Below are 19,679 nucleotides of genomic sequence, written 5' to 3' on the forward strand. Positions count from 1 at the left end.
ATAACAATTAATTCCTTTTTGTTCATGGCTTTTTTTTTTTTTTGTATGTTTATTAGTATTAGGCATACTATGTGCTTTTCTTATATTAGACTACAGCCAGAAAAGCTATACAGAATTAGTTCCAAGAACATTTTTCTTCCTGTAGCACCCACATGCAAGATGTGCGATCTATAGTAATTCTTATTCATTTGAAATGCAGCAATTTGTTCCTGTCACTAGAGGATAGGATTGTTGTTTTAAATTGCTGGGTTTTGTTTTTGTTGGCATGTTCCCCAATACAAATTGAATGGCTGACAAAAATCTATTTGTATGACAGTTCAATCTAGATAAGTGCCCTCTGTTGCCTAACAGTACAATTTGGGGTCTCAGAGATAAAAGCAAACTGAATGCCAGGCTTGTAGCAGAGCTTCTTGTGCAGATAACAGAGGTAATCCATATTCCTCAGGTCCACAAATCAGACAAACAAAGAAGAAATATGCATGCACATCATCTCGTTTGAAATGGTGGTCTTTTAGCTTCTACATAATAAAAAATGGGAATATCTAACTCATGAGAACAATAAAACAGCTGATATGAGATATGCCTATATTTGAAATTAAAGAGAAATGTGGTACTGACTTATAAAGTAGGAGAGTGGTCTGTTGCTTACCATTTTCCCATAGTATATTGGCTTTTTTTGAATATAGTTGCCTTCTATTTTAATATTTCTATCCTGAAATAAGTTATATTTTTAGACAATTATTCATTTATAGCTGTGACATTCTGCTAGAAAAGGTATCTCCTTTTCTGCCCAACATGAGGAACTGAGACTTTGGACCTATTGGCTTACCTCTGCCAAAAACATGTCAGTCTTTCCATCCAAATATCTCCCAAATATAATTCATATATAAAAAGAGGGATGAGAAATATATGTTAATAACAGTTATAAAGAAAGAATGGGGACTAATGCATAAGATAACAAATATACTGGAAATAGGGCCAAGGGCCCCAGTTGTAGATATTCTGAAAAATAAGGGTTTAATTGATAAGGCCTGCTGATTGATTGGATCTGTGTAGTGAAGGAAAGACTGGGATAATTTTTAGGTTTTTATCTAAGAATACCATGATAATATTAAGTGCTCAATAGGAATTGGATTTGTAGTAGAATATGCAGAAAACATATTTGCCAGCTCCTAGGTGATGGTTTGAACAATAGGTATAAAAGAAATCATTCAGATGAGTGAGAAGTGGGCTAAGGACAGAGACCTAGGGGAACACCAGCATTCATGGGCAGATCATGGGAGAAGTTACAGTGAAGGAGACTAAGGAGAGACTGAGAAAGAGAAGTACAATTCCTCCAAGGGTGGGAGGAATTCAAAGGGAGCATGGTGCTGAATCTATTAAGGAGAAAGTGGGCAACAATGTCAGGTACTATCAAGAGGTCAGACCTGAAAAAGGACTGAAAAGTGACCATTGCAGCAAAAATTGGCACCATGTGAGCGACAAAAGAAATGAAGTAGTATTGGATGATAACCCAGAATATAAAATAAATAGCCATGATGCCATACTGGTATAAATAGATGATTGGACTAATGATTGAATAGACAAATCTCCTATGCAATAGAATGCCAAATAATTTATGTAGATACTCAACCCTCAAGGGGGTGGAGCCTAATTCCCAACTCCTTACATGTGAGCTAATGCATAGTGAGTACAACATGAAAGGAGGAAAAGGGTAACTTTACAGTGGATAAACCTGATAAACACTACCTCAGCCAAGTGATCAAGGTCAGCATCAACAATGATGAGTCATGCTGATTGTATGTAGCTTCCATATGATGTGATCAAAGTGGCACTTTACTTCTGGGATCTGCCTCTGGAAAATATATGACTCCAATCTGGTCGTGAGAAAAACATCAGGCAAATCCTAATTGAGGGACATTTTATAAAATACCTGAGCACCACTCCTCAAAACTGTCAAGGTCATCAAAAACAAGTGAGTCTGAGAAACTATTACAACCAAGAGGAGCCTAAGAAGACATGACTATTAAATATAATGTGGAGGCTTGGATGGGATCCTGGAATAGAAAATGAACTTTAGGTAAAAGCTTAGCAAATCTGAAAAAAAGGATGACTTTAATTAATAATAATGAATAATTTATTGTGACAAACTGGGTGTGGGTTTTTTGGGAACTCTCTGCACTGTTGTTGCAACCTTTTTATAAATCTGAAACAATCATAAAATAAAAAGTTCATTTACAAAACGTGACCAATAATTTTGACAACTAGGAAGTCATTGGTGATCTTTGAAAGACCTGCAGAGTGGTAGGAAGGCATCTAGTTCATAATAAGCTGAGAAATGATTGAGACATGAATAAATGGAGTTAGTGCATGTAAAATAGTCTATTAACCCATTTATGCTGGAGGTTGCATATTTTTTTGTGTGAACACTCAGACCTTTGCGATGACCTTGAGTGGTAGGATATAGATAACTCCCACAAGCTTAGCGTTCCAGTAATGGAACACTGGGCATAAATGGGTTAAGAAGCTTGGCTAGGAAGGGAAGCATAAAGAGAGGTTGGGCATTTGCTGGGGGAGAGTAATGTAGAATGAAATAACTGCCAGGTGGTGTGGCTCATACCTGTAACCCCAGCACTTTGGGAGGCAGAGATGGGAGAATTGCTTGAGCCCAAGGAGTTCAAGACCAGCCTAGGCAGCATGGTGAGACCTCATCTCTCTTTCTCTCCAGATAGATAGATAGATAGATAGATAGATAGATAGATAGATAGATGTATGTCAGAAGTTGTAAACTGCAAGCATATGCAAGCAAGTGGGGCCATGATACTAACTTATGTTGCCTTTTGAAACATTAATGCTAAATTTATGTATATGTATGACATAACTTTTTAAAATGTGTAAAGCTGAGATACACTTAAAAGTGTTGATATACCTACCATAAAGGAAAGAACCAGTAGAGGGTGAAACATTGAAGATACACAAGAAAACACTTAATTGATGAAACAAAACATCTGAGTAGGCAAGATTTTATTTTATTCAACCGAAAATGGAGAATCTTTTGGGAAGAATATGTTACTTATGAATGAGACATGAAGTTTCATATTCATTATATTTTGTTTTGGGTCACCCTAGTATAGAAGTAACCGTCAAAATGTTTTCCTAGAAAATTTGGGCTAAAATAATTTTCTTATATTGCCTAAACATCATAGTTTCATTGGCTATATCCATAAAACATGAAAAGACATTATATATCTCTGAATTATGAACCCTATAACCTCACTATAACACAGTGTAGTCTATAATAAAGAATCCGTCGCAACATGGGTCCAAAAGTAAGTACCAGGAAAATAGGTTATAAAAATTGTTTGCCTATGAGGTGGCTGATTCCAATCTAGAATTTTAAAGTAACCAGGAGTCACCAGATTTTCTGAGTAAGCAGGCAGTTCTGAACACATCTTAATAGCTGGTGCGGCTCCTCTCTGAGCCATAGGTAGGCTATTGTTGCTTTATGGTACAGCCTTTGAAGATTAATCTTGAAACATATCTAAATAACACCCATAGGTGTGGTTACAACTCACCCTCTGAGATCGGATGCTTTGTTCTATCAAATAAAACCGTTTACCTTAAGCATTTATCACCCTTGAACTCTCGATTGGTATCCAATATTCTAGCTGTTGATAACAACATATAAAGGTTTGTTGGTTTGTTGTTTTTAGAGAAGGGTGACCAGAAACAAAACCTTTAGACTAACTAGCTGGTGATAACTTCATAGAACTAGGTGAATCGTGCATCCAGCCTTGGCTTTGGAGAAGGAAGGTAGGGGGACTCCAGCCTGTTGTGGCAGTGTAATCAAGTGAAAAGAACACTGGCACTGAGGAATGGGTTCTGTCCTTGTTCTGCCTCATCTTTCCTAGCTCTGTGGCCTTGGATAGATCCTTCATCTGGCTGAGGACCCTTTGTCTCTAAATTTGCAGCCTGATCCAGATGAGGCCTCGCGTGATAACTTGGTGTCAGTTACAGACAATCCTCAGGATAACTTGTTCTTGGATGTCTGGATCACTTGAAACTGTGACTATGGACAGATTTTCAATGAATGACCCCTTTTCCTTCCCAGTGCTAGGCAGATGATATAGAGAAACTAGCATTATATGAGAAACTAGCATTATATGAATTACTTGTGTACACTTATATACTTTGTTGCAGTAGTTTACTTTAAAATACACATGAAGCATCTACTGCAAAACATTTATTTATCAGAGTAACATTTCCCAGTGGGGTGTATAGTGTATTTATAAATCATTAACAAACAAGATAATAAACATTTTGATATTTTGATTATTTCAAGTAGAGTCTATGGAGTTATTTTATTTTACATATCAAAAGACTTTAAAGGATTAGATTTCCTCCACTGCATACTTACACTATTCCAGATGCTGACAACAACATCTGGGCATTCTATCACGAGCTGATTTTCTGAATGAAGTAATTTAATTGTTGATTGACAAGCTAACATGATTTAAGACACAGCCACACCGTATTCAATAGCAGTGTCAAAAGTCATAAACTGCAAGCATATGCAAGCAAGTGGGGCCATGATACTAACTTATGTTGCCTTTTGAAACGTTAATGCTACATTTAAATTACAGGCTAAAGTTTAGAAATGCTGGAAGAGGAAATGAAGAAGTGCGGCTGCATAATTTCTGGGCTCTCTGTTTTGCAAATCATTAAATGATATAGCAGCAATATGGGCAGAGTTCCTAATATAAATAAAAGTCTGTCCTAGCATTGTAAACATAGTTATTATTCCATATGGATTGCAAATGGGTTTGTTAGTCTCTATGTGTGTGTGTGTATGTGTGTGTGTATATATATATAAAACCTCATGATATGCATATAAATATTCACATATGATATTATAGCTAAATTTTAAAAACAAGGGGAAATGTGGTATAACTTATCTTACTGTTTATAGCCAAAACATAAATTTCCATTTTGAACATGGAAAATGTGTTTGAAAGTATAAGCAAAAATAATAAATGAGAGTGATTACAATAAAAAGACAACATATTTTAAAACTAATTTTTAACTTTTTTTCTGGTGTTGCATGCTAAAGAACAATGGATTATTTCAGCAGTCTCATGGTAACCTACTTTCCAGCTCTGTTGGTAGCCTTGCAGCAGGGTGTGTTAGTATTTTTTCTCTGGTGGCTTGCATATGGTCCATTGGCCATGAGCTTATGATAGACACAAAGTGTGCTTTCCCTTTTTTCAGTGCTACAGTATTGGTGACATGTGGCATGTGCACTTTCCAGCGAATGAGCTTGACTTTTAACTCTAAACAGTCCCTTGAGCAAGAGCAAGCCATGTTTAGAGGAATGATTACATAGAAGAAACAGATTGGAACTTTCTCTGATAGCATTGAAGAAATGCAGTAAAGTTTTTTACTATTGGAAGCCATCCAGAAATTGCAGCACCATAAAATAAGGAATTGGGCAAAACAGTAATGGTGGAATTACAGGATCTAAATAATACAGATTTTTAAAGCCATTTTTGGTATGTATTGGCAAATGATTTTTTAAGAAGGATGCATAATTTATACTTTCAGCCATGTATGGCTACTAGTTTTATTGCATCCTTTCCAGTATTTATCAACTAAAATTTAGTTGAACATGCTCTGAAGGTCATCATATACAAAGTGTTAGGATAGGTTTGCATTTGTTTATAACATTTAAATCTTCACAACAGCCCTAGGAAATAAATACTATACCATTATTTTAGAGATCAAGAAACTGATGCTCAGAAAACTTAATTCGACCAAGATCACATACTGAAATGCTATCTCTGTTCTTTTTATTTAGTACCCTGTGCTTTTCCATCCATCCTAACAATGTTCCAGGGATCAAACATTTACCTAACAGTTTTCTTTACCTTTACCTAAGCCATGTAGTATGATACATGTTTTAACCTTAAATCGCTTTTTGCTAGAAATTAATACAGCATGGAGAATACTGTGATAAACAAAAATTCATACATTGCATTTAATTTTTTTTTTCTGGACTATGTGAGCTTTCTGTCCTGGATTGATGAGCCTTTTTAAGTCCTGGTGCAGGGGTGGTGTGTGGCTGCAAAGCTGAAATTGTCCATGAGAAATAGAAGTGAGGCTAAAAATGGAACACTTGGTGCCAAAGATAGATGCATTTTGGAAAATGCCATCTGGGCATTACAGAAGTATGATATTATTTAATTAGAACCAGATAAAATTAGGTAAGAAATGAATGCCAGCAATTATATGACTAACTAATCAATATAATTTCATGGTTTTCTGTAGATATCCCAAAGTGTTAATTATAACAGGAGCAGTTAAATTCTTTAGAGCAGTTAAATTCTTTGGCTATGAAAGCATAGCAATTTTTAATAGATGTATCACCTGGTAACCTTGGGCATTATTAAATATATGGAGACTGAAAGACATGGTAGAAGCAATGGAAAAGTCTGGCCAGACTGGGTAATTTGTTTTAGACCTATGGAGAAATCTATTAACCATTTCTTCTATAGACCCATTTGATTAGGAAGTAGGACAAGCTGTTCTTTCATTACTTACCAAAACCATACTGCACTCTGTATCAATTATTTGGCTGTCTGCAGCACATAGATTAGAATAAAGGGCTTGCTTAGTGTTTGTGAATGTTGTGGATTGCTGATTAGTAATTAAAGTGCTGAATGAAGAAAATTAGGCCAAAATCGAATGGGAATGAGAACGTCTTAATTCTGTGATACAGATGTTAGAAACAGATTGTCTTCAGCAGCCCTATTCAGTGTGGTGACATTCTACATAGCCATCAAGTATTTGCATCCCATGTAAAACTGAAGTTGAATGCCTTTGAGATGGTTTCCTCTCCTATGCCTTGTGATGTAGCTGGGTGGGTATTAATTTAGTGAAATATCCTGTCTGCCAGGTGTGGGAACTAGCTGATTTTATTGTAATACCAGATCATTACTTAATTCATATGCAACAGAGTACAGCACATGGAAAGCATTATAAATCTATTTACAATGTGGCTGGTCTGATGATAACATTGTATTAAATTCCCAGGTGAGGCAATTTAAGCAATTGCTTTGCCATGTGCACGCCATGGAAATTAAATTCTCATATATGCTTTAGTAATAAACCAACTTCATTGTTATGCTTTTGCTATTTCTGGGCTGTAGAATCCTCATTCTGGTTACGTATACTCTATTTCACATGTAGAATCATACAGGAGGCGGAACCACAGATCACAGTTTTTAATTAGTTTAAGCTAAGTTAATCCGTTTTGTTTCTAATTTCTCAGTGCCTGTCCAGGAACACATTCAGTTCAGTTGGGAAATGTCAAGGCTTGGGTCAAGTAGAAAGATTGTTTCAAGCCAAATTTCCAGACAGAACTGAGCAAGTGTATCTGTTTGAACTTGGCTTTAAGAAAATCAGCCAATCAGTATGCAAAGGACCTGTTCTTATACCAAGTAAAAATTGAAAATCGCCTTGAATCCGAAATTCTTGCATTCATAACTCACTTGTGTTATCAGTTTAAAATAGCCATTGAAACTAGTGCATCTAACTTCTTAGAGGTAACAATCAGTTGTTTATTTGTCATATTTTTTCTATAGTTCATGTATGGTCTGTAGATTTTCTTTCTAACCATGTAGTCTACCAAAGTATGTAAGTTAGAAGAAGTAAACTTTACACAAACACACAATTAAAAGTGAGAAGTACTCTTGTATTTAACTCTGTGTATGTTGTGTGTGTGTGTGTGTGTGGCAAGTATTGTCAGCTGAAGCTTTTCCACTCTTATGGTACAGACCAGAAATTGCAGTAGATTACAAACTGCATAGAGCTTCTGTCTTCTCCAGAAGCCACATATAAAGCACCAGTAGACAGTGGTAACTGACAACTAAGACTAAAAATGTTGACAATTTCTTGATTTGCCTGGTTAGCTTATGTATAGAAGTCATTAACTATTTATAAAATGCATTATGAATTGGGCTCCTTCAAACTGTAGCTGAATGTGTGACATTTCCAGCTCAAATTCTCATGTTTGCATTTGGCTAAAGTACAAATTTTATACCGTTGATAATAAAGAAAAAATATTTTAGTGAACTTTATCAAGATACAGTAAATGCTTGAGTTTTATTAACCTGGAATCTTCGAAATTAAATTATTGTGTAGGTACTTATTAATGTAGCATGAGATTTTTTTAATTCCATAAAAGGTAACATAATTTATTGATGTCTTAGAGGAAAATTACCCATAAAATAAGCAGTTTGTCATTCAAAGGATTTTTCCCCCTTTTCGGTATTCAGTTAGTTTAATGATGATCTTGCAGGCTCAGTTATGGTTAGGTACAATCAGCTAACTTAAACTTTCAAGTCGTAAAAAATTATGAGAAAATACCAGTGTTGGGCATCTAAATATAATTAGTTTCTTTTTTTTTAATAGTCTTGATTTGTTTTCTGTTTGGAAAATGAAACTCACATGTAAAGAGTTCAGTTTTCAGCATTGTTGTGTCATGCTGGTGAGGAACTGTTTCTGATATTTGAAATGAGTTGTCTTTTCATTCTTTAAGAAAAGTCAGTCCTGTTAGAGACCACTTTGTTAAACTCAGCATATCATTTGCTTAATTATATCCAGAAAGCCATCCAAACAACCGGTTTTTACCATCCCAATGGTAAAGAATGACATTTACAGGGACCACCCTTCAACTGTGGATAAAGCCTTAGTTCTCCTCTGTTGCTGAGCATGTACACTCTTAATTGCTGGTTTCTAAAAGCAATGGATTCTAACCAAAACAAGATTAGATATTTAGGGATACACATTTATAATTTTCTCCTTTTGAAGTATAGTAAATCAAAATAAGAATATAATGTAATTGAACAATCTATGCCAATTTGTTGGTATTTTGGTGAAAAAAGGGAGAAAACAAAAACAATCTCCATATGATACTCTTGCATACTGTGGAATGTTTTTGTCCCCCATAGTGATGAAATGAATAATTAAAAAGGCAGCTCTGATACCACAGCCTGTTTAAAGGTTTCCATTTCCTTTAATGCTGTAAAATACTTTTGCTTAGCTAGTTTGAAGCTACTGTAGTAGGAACTCCAAATGAGCAAAAGCAAGCTTTGGCTTGATCTAAATATTGTATTAAGGCCATGAAGTGGTCTGCCCTGATAATTTAGCATTTTTAAATGTGATTCTGTATGAAGTCAATAGACATAGCTAATTAATAATGGCTTCAGTAAATACAATAAGAGAACCAGGCTTACTATATGCTGTTTGTGATGGTAAAAAGTCTGGCATGTTCACAAATGACTGAGTTGGGTCACTACTGAATTGTCAAGAGATCTGATATAGATATCTTTACTGACTTCATGCTGAGGACTTGAGTTCTTTACTCTGTCCTCCTCTCTGCAATATTGTTGGTTTTATTTATCTACTTATAGACTTATTGCGGAAGCCAAGGTATAAGATATGCATTTGTGGTGGGGAAATGGGGGTTAGGGTGGAGACTCAGGGCAGGGAGTGGATGCCACCGTCTCCTTAATATCAAAACATTTTGCAATTCTTGTGCCTTTTTCTTAAAAAGGTAATAGAATGAAGAGGAAATTTTGTGTGGTAGAATGAACACTGAGCTGTGAGTCAGGACCCCAGTGTTCCAGTGTCAGTTTAACCAGAGCTACCTTTAGAATTCCATGAAACTTATTTTTTTCCCTAAAAAGCAAAGGAATGTCTAGATTTATTTATTTTTATTTCTACTCCATTCAGCCTTTTCAACTGGGTTCTGCCAGAGACTTAAGCCTTGTCTTCAAATATATGTAATGAACTAAATTTTTTCTTATGCACCATCCTTGGGAGAATTGATAAACATAGTTATTGAAATAATTTTCTGTGTTTTGTGGTTAAGATAAGGAACCCCAGCTGGGAAAAGTTGTAACTTCAAAATGATTTAAAGTCTATTGGTTGTTCTTGTCTAAGGTTCTTTTAAATTCAATGTAATATGTTTGATGTTTAAGGTATTATGATCTCTATGTGGTCAAGCAGTGTTGCTTATTCACTAGTTTAAAATCTAATTTAAAAATCATATTGTTGACATCTGCTCTGAAATTGATAGTCCTTTTAAACTACAATACTTTTTCAGATCACAGTTGAACAAGTAAGAAATTTTAAGTCCCAAACTCTAGATCGCAAGTGAGGAAGAGATTACTGTTTTCCAGCTGCCATTTTTTAATGGAATGGTTTTCTTAGTGAATTCTGAAGCAGAAAAGACAGCAAAGCAACTTGCAAATCTGAAATAGTGATGCTGAAGTGGGATCTGAGGCCCACACTTTAGCTTTCCAATGAATGTTCAGTCTTTTGGCTTTTCCGAATGTGTATACATTTAGATAATTCATGAATTGCTTGCAGACATGTCCCTCTGACTTTATAGAGAAGGGCGTATTTCTTGTAAAACACATTTTCAGTGTGTGAAACATTGACTCATAGCCCACTTGTCTTTATTTACTGGGACTGTGAAAAGTTGACTCATAGCCTACTTGCGTTTATTTGCTGTGACTGGGAAATTTAGTTTCTTTTACCAGACACACACATGCACGCATGCATGCACACATGCACACACACACTTTCATTACTTTTCCTTAGGCCATTATTTATAGAGAGCTGGGAGACATTTAAATTATTGTTTGTACAGGGGAGGGGCTTTTAAATTCCCTCTCTTTCTGGTTAGTAACATCACAATAATGAAATAAATATAGACATGCTACTAGGCATTGCAGAGTATAGTTGGAGATATAATTATTACCCTAGTATTAGAGACTTTTAAAGTCCTAAATTGAAAGCTTTGTAATGTCCATTTCCTGCCACAATATTAAAAAAAAAAAAAAACTATATACGCCTGTCTTAAGTACAATCTAGTGAGTTTTACAGACATACAGTTATATAGCTGTATTTCTTTCAGTTTAGTGGTCTTATTTGAATGGCAATGTATGGAATAATATAGAAGTTCAGATCCATTTATGAATATTAATAGAATACTTACACAATGCAGAGTTTCCTTTCATTATTGACATCTTAAAAACTTCTAATTTACATGAAACTTCTCAAGTTCAGGAACTTTACACAACTTTGGTGTGCAGATTGTAGCCAATAGGTTTCCATTAGGGGGCTCTCGAGGTTTGAGATCAGCCTTGATACCAATAAAGCTTGGAAGCCTTTACTTTCTAACGTTCCTCTCACTCTCTCCCTTTTTGTTTTGTTTTATAGAAAAGGTCACGGATCGCCTACAGTGACGAAGTACGGAATGAGCTCCTGGGGGATGATGGGAATTCCTCCGAGAACCAGGTAGAATGCTAATCAGGAAGGCCCGGTGGGTGGCTGGAGGGTGAAGGAGGTCACTGGCGCACTGGGCTCTCAAGCTGCTCCTTAACGGTATTAGCAGCAACTCATGTGGAAGCGATACTGTTTAATGCAAAGCTGGAGTCTTAATCAACTTCAAAATGTTTCTTGGAGATCTTACATTTAACCCTTTACCTTGTGATCACTGTCTGCTATCTTTTAAAAAAATCTTTTCTTCTCTTTTCTTTATTATTTAGTACTTAAGGAATAACTTGAAACACACCGTTTGCAGACAAAGCCAAGGTCTTCACCTCAAACACATGTAAAAGGAATAAAAAAGTACATAATACAGCTTTGATAATAATGCAGTATAATTAAATCAACACTTGCAGCAAAACAAATGAAAGTAAGCTTTCAAAATTCAACGGGGTAGCCCAGTCTCCTATTATGTGGCTTCTTAAAAATGCATTCACCAAAATGCAAATTGGAAGCAACAGTGTGCAACTTGGATACCAACATAGAGGACCTGCTTCTGTCAAATAATAGTCATAATAATAATAATAATAATAATATGATAAGTCTTTTTGCAGTTTAAGATCTACGTAGGCAAAAAAATAAGATACAATTTCTTCTTAAAAGGGCTTTACACCTTGGCTGTCGGTTCTCATTGGATCATACTGTAGTGTCATGAGTCTAATTAATGTCCCGCCTCTTTCTTTGAATTAATACTACAGACTCCATTAATTCATGCAGATACTGTATACAACTTTAAAAAAGTTTTAAGAACCTCAGTGTAGACATGACTTTAAAAATGTCTCAAAAGAACCCTAATGACTGATTTTCTTTGACACTTTTAAAGAAAATACATGATAGGGACCTTCAGAAGCAAGACCTGAACATGGTTACTAATGCCACTTTGGCAAGTATTATAAAAGTCTCTACTCTGCCTAAATGAAAATGAACATAAATCAGTCACTGAGTAAACCAAAATTTCAATACAATAGTGAAACATTATATATTGATACATATTATGAAAATTGCATAATTGTATTTACCATCTCAAATAGATGATATTGTAGGTCTATATATGCTAATAGTATATTGCTATCTAGTATATTATAATCCATAATAGGGATGTTGTTTGTGTGATTAAGGACTCTACTCACCCACCCCCAAAAAAGAGAGACGAATGTCTGAGCTGATTATGTTTGTTTTTGGAAAGATCTCACCTCCTCCACTATTTGGATGTTATCAGCTTGAGTTCAGACATGTGAACATGTTCAGATTTGACTTGGGATTTCAGCTTCCCTGATTGAAATGTGAGAATAGCTAAAGGAAAAAAAAAAAAACAGCACATCAAACATAAAAGGGTGATGTGATAAAGGGGTTTTACTCATAATAGATTAAATAATGTGAGGATGAGAGAAATATTTTCTTCTGTTTTTAAAGTGAGATTTAGATTGCTCATACCTCTTGAATGAATGAATCATAGTTTTATTTCCTATCTACTGCAAAAAAAAAAAGCATTAATTTTTGCAAAAAAGTGAATGCGTAGTTCCCATGTCAGTTCTTTAAACAGCTATAGATCTTTCCTTCATTTGAAACTACTGCCTAATGCAGAGGAAATAGAAAGGAAGGGGGTGTGCCTGTCTAACTCAGACGCCTTTATTGTAATGGATGTTGTAGTTCTATGACAGGGATCCCTTTTTTTTCAAACATGTTCACTTCTCTTAATGGACATTTTATATGTCTAAAACATTTGCCTTGCGTACATGTAAGTATGATTTTTATGCCTAAAGAAAACTGTTCCACAAAAATAGATTGAGTTCATATTTTCTGAATTTTTCAAATTCTATTCCTGTCACTTTAAAATGATTATGCACAGATTTCCCCTGGACTTGTATAAATCAAACTTACAAATTCTGAAAGTGCTTGGAGAACCTGAAGTTTAGATGTAAGGAACTGTCACTTCAATAAATAGAGTATGATAAATTATAGTCATGAGAATATATACTGTTAGATTATTACTTGTGTGAACTTTTCCTTCTAAAATTTGAATGAGGTGTAAAAGTTCAAAGAGACCACACTTAGCTTTTTGGATATTTTGTTACCAAATGTAGCAAAGTTTCCATTTCATATGAAGTCATTGCATTTTGTTTTAAGGCTCTTTGTCATAATATAGGAATTAAAATCCCTCAAACTAAAACACATCCTTAACTAGGTATTGTCACTTGAGAATAACTTTTTTATTCCATATCAGCATTCATTCAGAATATGGAATCAAGACAGAAGCTCTTTCTGTAAAGAAAGAAAAAATTTTAATTTGGCTCTATATTAATTTTTGTAGCTCGGTAGCTAGGAAGAGATTTTTCTAGGTAGGGTTACTTATAATTTATATAAGAAAAGATCTTCTGCCTACAAATAAGTTTACTTCTAAGTTATTTCCTAATAAATTGATTTTCAGAATTTCTTGTCCATGGAATACTAACAATATGTGGATAAAACTTGGAGATAAACAAAATGAGATAAAAATAGCAATATTCATTTAACTGCAATTGGGATATATCTGTCAGTTTAAAAATATTGATCAAAATAGGAAAATAAGGAATTAATAGCAGTGATTGTATAGGTAGAATACTGGCTAGGTATTTTCAACATCACATACACAGCCTCCTCATAGTTGCTTCTTTGCGAAGATTCGACAATATGAATACAATAGCTATTATTTCTCATTCTGGTAATTTATGATGCAGTTTTTTTTAGGCATCTGAAACCTGACTTTTAATACATATAATTATAGTCTGCCAATTAACTATGAAGTATGTTAATATACTCTTAGGTACATAAACATTTCTGCCATGATTAGAAATGTTAAAAATTCAGAAATTAAGAATTTTTCAAAAGCATTTTTAATGTCCCTCATACAATACACCTTGCATTTAATTCCAAATTAAATGCTTTGTGTACATTCATTTCTGATTCATATTCATTTCATTCAATCAAATATAGCTCGTGCTTGATTTACAAAGAAGGGACAAGAAAATTACCTACTTTGTACATTCGAGTACTGTTGGGCTATCAGCTTTCCAAGGACTATTGTCTTAAGCATTATCATTCTATTCTTTGAAAATACCGTATTTACCATTCCATGAGGCAACATTTTATTTCTTTGGAAGAGTTGAGTTACTGAATGTAGTGATGTTGTATTTAGAGTGGAAATTAATAGTTCCTAACTTGATTGCATTTCATGAGAATCATTCTCATAAAAGGAAAAACACAAGTTGTAGAATAAAATCATAAAGCCTTTCATAGTGATATATGATAATGGGGCAAATAAACTGTTCCAAGCTTTGGTTTTGAACCCTAATACTCTCTCAGTTTCTATATGCAGAATTATATTGATCAGTGACTTTGAGTAAATCCTAAATAGAAGATTCAAAATATAAAGAGTAGACTATTTCCAAATGTGTGGAAAGTTTTGTGGCAAAGCAATATTTAGCAGATAATGATTGCTTAATTTCTTAATACGAGGTTCTCTTAAGTTCTGATTTGGGCTTGCTGTGCATAAAGTGTGTCAAACTTCAGCTACAGACCAGGGGGTGAAGTCGGTCAATTTAATTCCGCAAGATCTAAAGAAGGTCGGTATCATTTCATATAGCCCCGGCAGAGCAGATCATTACCAGGCACAAATCTGTTCGTTACGTGCTGAGGGTTTATAGCAAAATAAATAGACTGTCATCATAAGTTCAGAAAATTGTGTCTTCGACCCACGATAATGTGTAAAGGGCGTTTAATAGAGTTCAGCATTTATTCGTTATCTGTATGCGGACAGAGACGGCAGTCGCGTTATCAGCTTTAAAAAAAATTCGGTAGTTCTGGGGGTCACGTGACGCACCTCACACACAGAGGCGCGCGCGCATGAACCCTCACATGCTCTGCAGTGCAGTTTTGATTTTAGTCACAGCAGAAGGCTTAACCACAAGAGATTCCACTGGTTCAAACCAGCGTAAACCAGATTTTTTTCAGCCCACAAAGGAACAGATTACCTCTTGCATCAAATTCTGCATTGGGGGGAAAAAATCTTTGTTTCAAAAAAGATGTTGATTATCATAGCTCAACATGGTGGCATTGCACACTCTCGCGTTGCCTATGATGGAGCTAGTAACTCGAGAAAATACGAAATCACGACTTACAGTCTAGTCTAAGCATTGTTAATTTTCAAAAATAGGCCATCTTTTGTTTACTTGAATGAATAACTCTCGGCCTAACCAAAAAAAAAAAAAAAAGATACAGATGAAAAACCCTCCCATTACCTAGCTTAGCTACAAATCCGATGTAGAGCTTGAATGCAGCCATGCAGCACAAACAAGATAGAACGTTTTTTGTTTGGAACCTATTGAAAAAACAAATGGGTAGCATTTTTAAACACTCATTGATTATGGCAGGGTGGCATGCCCCAAATGGTCTCTATTGCTGAAGAGTAGTTTTAAACTTTGGCCCTTTAAGTATCATAGTCAACCGAAGAATAGTGCCCCCAGAAAGAAAAGACAGCTGGCTGATCAATTCCCAGATCGTCTCTTTCTGAGAATTAATGTTTGCCTTTTTCTCCCATGATGTTGGGATGGCAAAGAGAAAGATTCCGATATATGATAGGCCAGGTATTTTCGTATAAAATTTTGCTTCTTTTGGGGAAGAATTAGAACTTTTCATGTGAAATGGCAAGATGATTTACTTGTGTGTTACTGAATAGTTGCTGAGAGAATGTGTTAATAAAAATAAAGACAACTTCTTGTCTATTTTGAAACTATGATAATAAAAGTTTCATTTTCACTGGATGTACTGTGAGACATTACATGTTAACTTATGTACCTTTTTTATAAAGGATTCTTAACAGTTTTTAAAATCTTATTCTTTGGTACTCAAAATACTTTTCGTATAACAAATGAAATAACAGAATAAGCTGGAATGCATACTGCCTTCCTTGAATTCGGGACAAAAACAGCATTAAGCGTTGAGATATCCGGGCTATAGTAAACATGATACTTTTAGGAGACTTATAGTGAGCAATTCAGGCACATTTCTCCCAAAGCAATAGTTTAATTTATTGGCCTGCATATGTCAAGTGTTATAACAGATGTTACAGATATTTGGATGTTTAAAAATTATCAGTTGTAGACCTGAATTGCTGAGGATGCAAATTTCAGACCTGGAATGTGGTTTAGTCTGTTAACAACATAGGTTTCAGTTTCTAGTCATTGCAGAAACTGTGGTCGTCATCTCACTTATACAGTGATATTTGTAGTTGAGAATAGTGTCAAATACACATGCACATACACACACACACACACACACACACACACAATGAGCCAGATATATGGTTATATAATTATTTTAGTTCCTAAAGAGTTAAGCAGCTTGTTTTATCTATGTATTTAAGGCAAACAGAAAAATGTTCTAAATAAGAGAATTAAAATGTTATCATAGGAGAATTGACTAACAAGTAAGGAGTGATTTTTTTATTTGACTTTAGTGAAAACAAACTGTAATATAAATGAATTAAGAGCTCATTGCTAGTTTACAATATGAAGAAAATTGAAAAATGAAGAAATCATTCAAAAATTAAAATGAAAACATGCCACATGATTGCAGTAGCCTCTTAAGCAAAACAAAAACCTAGAAATTGACTCTTACATACACGAAAGTTCATATGATAGTGAATTTTTGATACTATGTTCTAAATAAGCATTCTCTATCGTGGCATACTTTATTTTCTATTAAAATAACATTACCTCCAAATGCAGTCTTATTACTAGAGTGGGTACAAGTATAACATTAACTAGCATAATAGTTTGTTGTTTTAAATACTTTTTGGAACCAAAGCATGAGCTATTAATCATTTTCATTTGTAGGTAAAATCTGAAATCAGTTGTCAGGATTCCAAATAGAGAAACATCCTGAAAACTTGTATATACAAAACCTCTTCAATGGTACATTCTTAGAAGAGAGGAACAGTAAACTTGTTTTCTTTCTTTATAATATAGACTTCTATGAAGTCGTTCCCCTTTATTTCATGATGGTGTCTTAGATGTACTTTAAAAGAGAATTTCACACTATTCTCTTTGTTTAATGTGACAGTATGAGAAAGTGATCTTTATTCGTTCAAAAAACTCTGCATGTAGTCTATGTTTAGGTTCTTTTAATGTGTTTGTCTGTGATTTTTAAATGCTAAACATGTAAACAGATAAATTGTCAATGTTAATTCTGTATCCTGTCACACAACTGATCTTTCTTTCCTGCCATTTCTTTCCTTTTTATCTTTTTTTTGTGCATTCATGTTGCAGTTGATAAAATTACGTGAAGAGGTGAGTACTTCCTAGCTTCTTTTTTTTTTTTTAATTCTGCTTGTCCCTATAAAATTGAGTTTTTAAATCTGAAGTGGATCTTTGGATTTGTTTTTCCGGATAAATCTACACAGAGCAAAAAGTATCAATTATATTGTTCAGTAATCTTTTCTGCTCACAATCTTTTAAAACACAACTGTATCCTAATCATGCTTATCTCAGGGATCATTGTTCTTTGTTGGAACTGGGACAAAGTTAATACTTTAATGGCCAAAAATAAGGAGGAATAATAAAGGAATATCTTAAAACTCTACCTGAGTGTAGTCTTATTGTAGGCTCTAACTTCAAGTTTATTTATGTAGTTTCTCAAAGAAGCTAGCATGATTTTTTTTTTCTAACATTCTGATTTACTTTACTGTAAACTGTTCTTAAATAAACTCCTTTCCCCCACCCAAAATTATTAGGTTTAACATAAGACACCATGGATCTATTATCCTTTTGGGGAAACACACATATGTTATAAATGCCTGCTACTCTGTATACATAGATACCTAAGAATGGCCAAAGTTTTCGTCATTGTTAAACACTTTCCTTTTTGTAGCATACAGCACCCAAGTGAGTTCTCATTTTTCTGAGTTTGCTGGACTGTTTCATAATGCAACTCCAGACTTTTTTTGTGTGGCTCAGCAAATATTTACCACAATGTTTATAATTGTATCCTTGTATTAATGAGGGATGCTGAATAATTCTATTTCTAAAAAATTAAGTCAAACATATCAAATATGCTTTGGTACTCTTTTTTAGAGATAGTCATTTTTTTTTTTTTTTAGTAAGGTTGGGTTTTATTTTTCTATTAAGACATAACGGCCTATATTGCAATTTAAAAATTGTCTAATTGCTCATAGTATAGAGTAGTATGAATTACTTTTGAGTTTAGTTTGACGGCATTGAGAATTTTCTAGAATTTTTTTATTGGTATGTCATCATTATGTGATGCAGATGTTAATTTAGAAGCTTCTAGATAGTGGTTTTCAACAACTCTTTGAATTTAAGATGCATTGCTGACGTCCTGCCTCAGAAAAAGTAATCATAATATATAAAATGAAGGGGAGAAATATACAAAAACCCTCACCCTCCAACCTTTTTGTGTTTTTTATCTTCCCTACAGGGGAGCAGTTGTATATTTACTAAATGAATATAATCAGTTGCAGTTTTGATATGTAAGATTATTCTTGAGGTGAGGGATAACATAAATATTATTTTTCTGCAAGATAGAGTATCTGCTTGTTGTATTTGCATATGTTCATGTTTAGGTGAAGAATCTGAATTTTCCAGTGTTAATGGAACTAACAATTAACTTGAAAACCTCTATATGAAGAAATTACGTGAAGCCCTTGCCCCTGAATTTAAGCAGTGAATGTTATTTATATATTGTGGCTTATTACAATCAACATTTTTGACAGAAGATTTATTTTTGTTAAGCCTAATTGTGTCAAATTAGAAATCTTAATTCCAAAAACTTAGAACATCACATCTGCATTTCTTTTAAAGTATTTTTTATTTTTGTTTGATGGCTTAATTCTTTTCTTGTGCCTGTAGTAGCAGTTTCATCAGTTATGGTTCTGGAATTCATGTTTCCGAAACTGTAACCTGTAATTTCATTATAATTGGAAGAATTAATCAACTAATAGAATAATATACTCTGAAATATTCTTTTAACAGTCTTTGATATGGATCTAGCATTGGTATTTATAGACTAGATTACAGTGATGATGCTGCATTGGTATATGGCTTGCTGAGAAGTTATTATTTCTCGGTCGGGATTCTAATAGTAATCATAGAGTGAATGTTACCCCCATGTTTCTTAACTTGTAACTGTGCTAAGAAGACAAGATGCTCCAAAATGTGTTTTGTTTCGCTTGGAAACAAAAATATGCCCCTTCCCTTCCTTGTGATGCTCTTTTTGGGCTCAGTTTTGGA

The 19,679-nt window shown here is 34.3% G+C and overlaps 1 protein-coding gene across 10 annotated transcripts in view; it reads left to right on the forward strand.

The window, feature by feature from the left end:
- VTI1A (vesicle transport through interaction with t-SNAREs 1A) overlaps positions 1–19,679 on the forward strand; it is a 373,251-nt gene that overhangs the window by 68,145 nt on the left and 285,427 nt on the right. For all 10 annotated transcript variants that reach the window (XR_004060055.1, XR_004060057.1, XR_004060056.1 and 7 more), the window contains one exon: positions 11,287–11,364. Coding sequence is in view for 5 of the 10 variants with exons in the window: in XM_030940904.1 (XP_030796764.1) it covers positions 11,287–11,364 (78 nt within the window). In the remaining 5 variants the exon portion in view is untranslated. The remainder of the gene's footprint in view (positions 1–11,286; positions 11,365–19,679) is intronic.

Source organism: Rhinopithecus roxellana, chromosome 11 (assembly GCF_007565055.1).
Source record: "Rhinopithecus roxellana isolate Shanxi Qingling chromosome 11, ASM756505v1, whole genome shotgun sequence".
In the NCBI taxonomy this organism is placed as follows: domain Eukaryota; kingdom Metazoa; phylum Chordata; class Mammalia; order Primates; family Cercopithecidae; genus Rhinopithecus; species Rhinopithecus roxellana.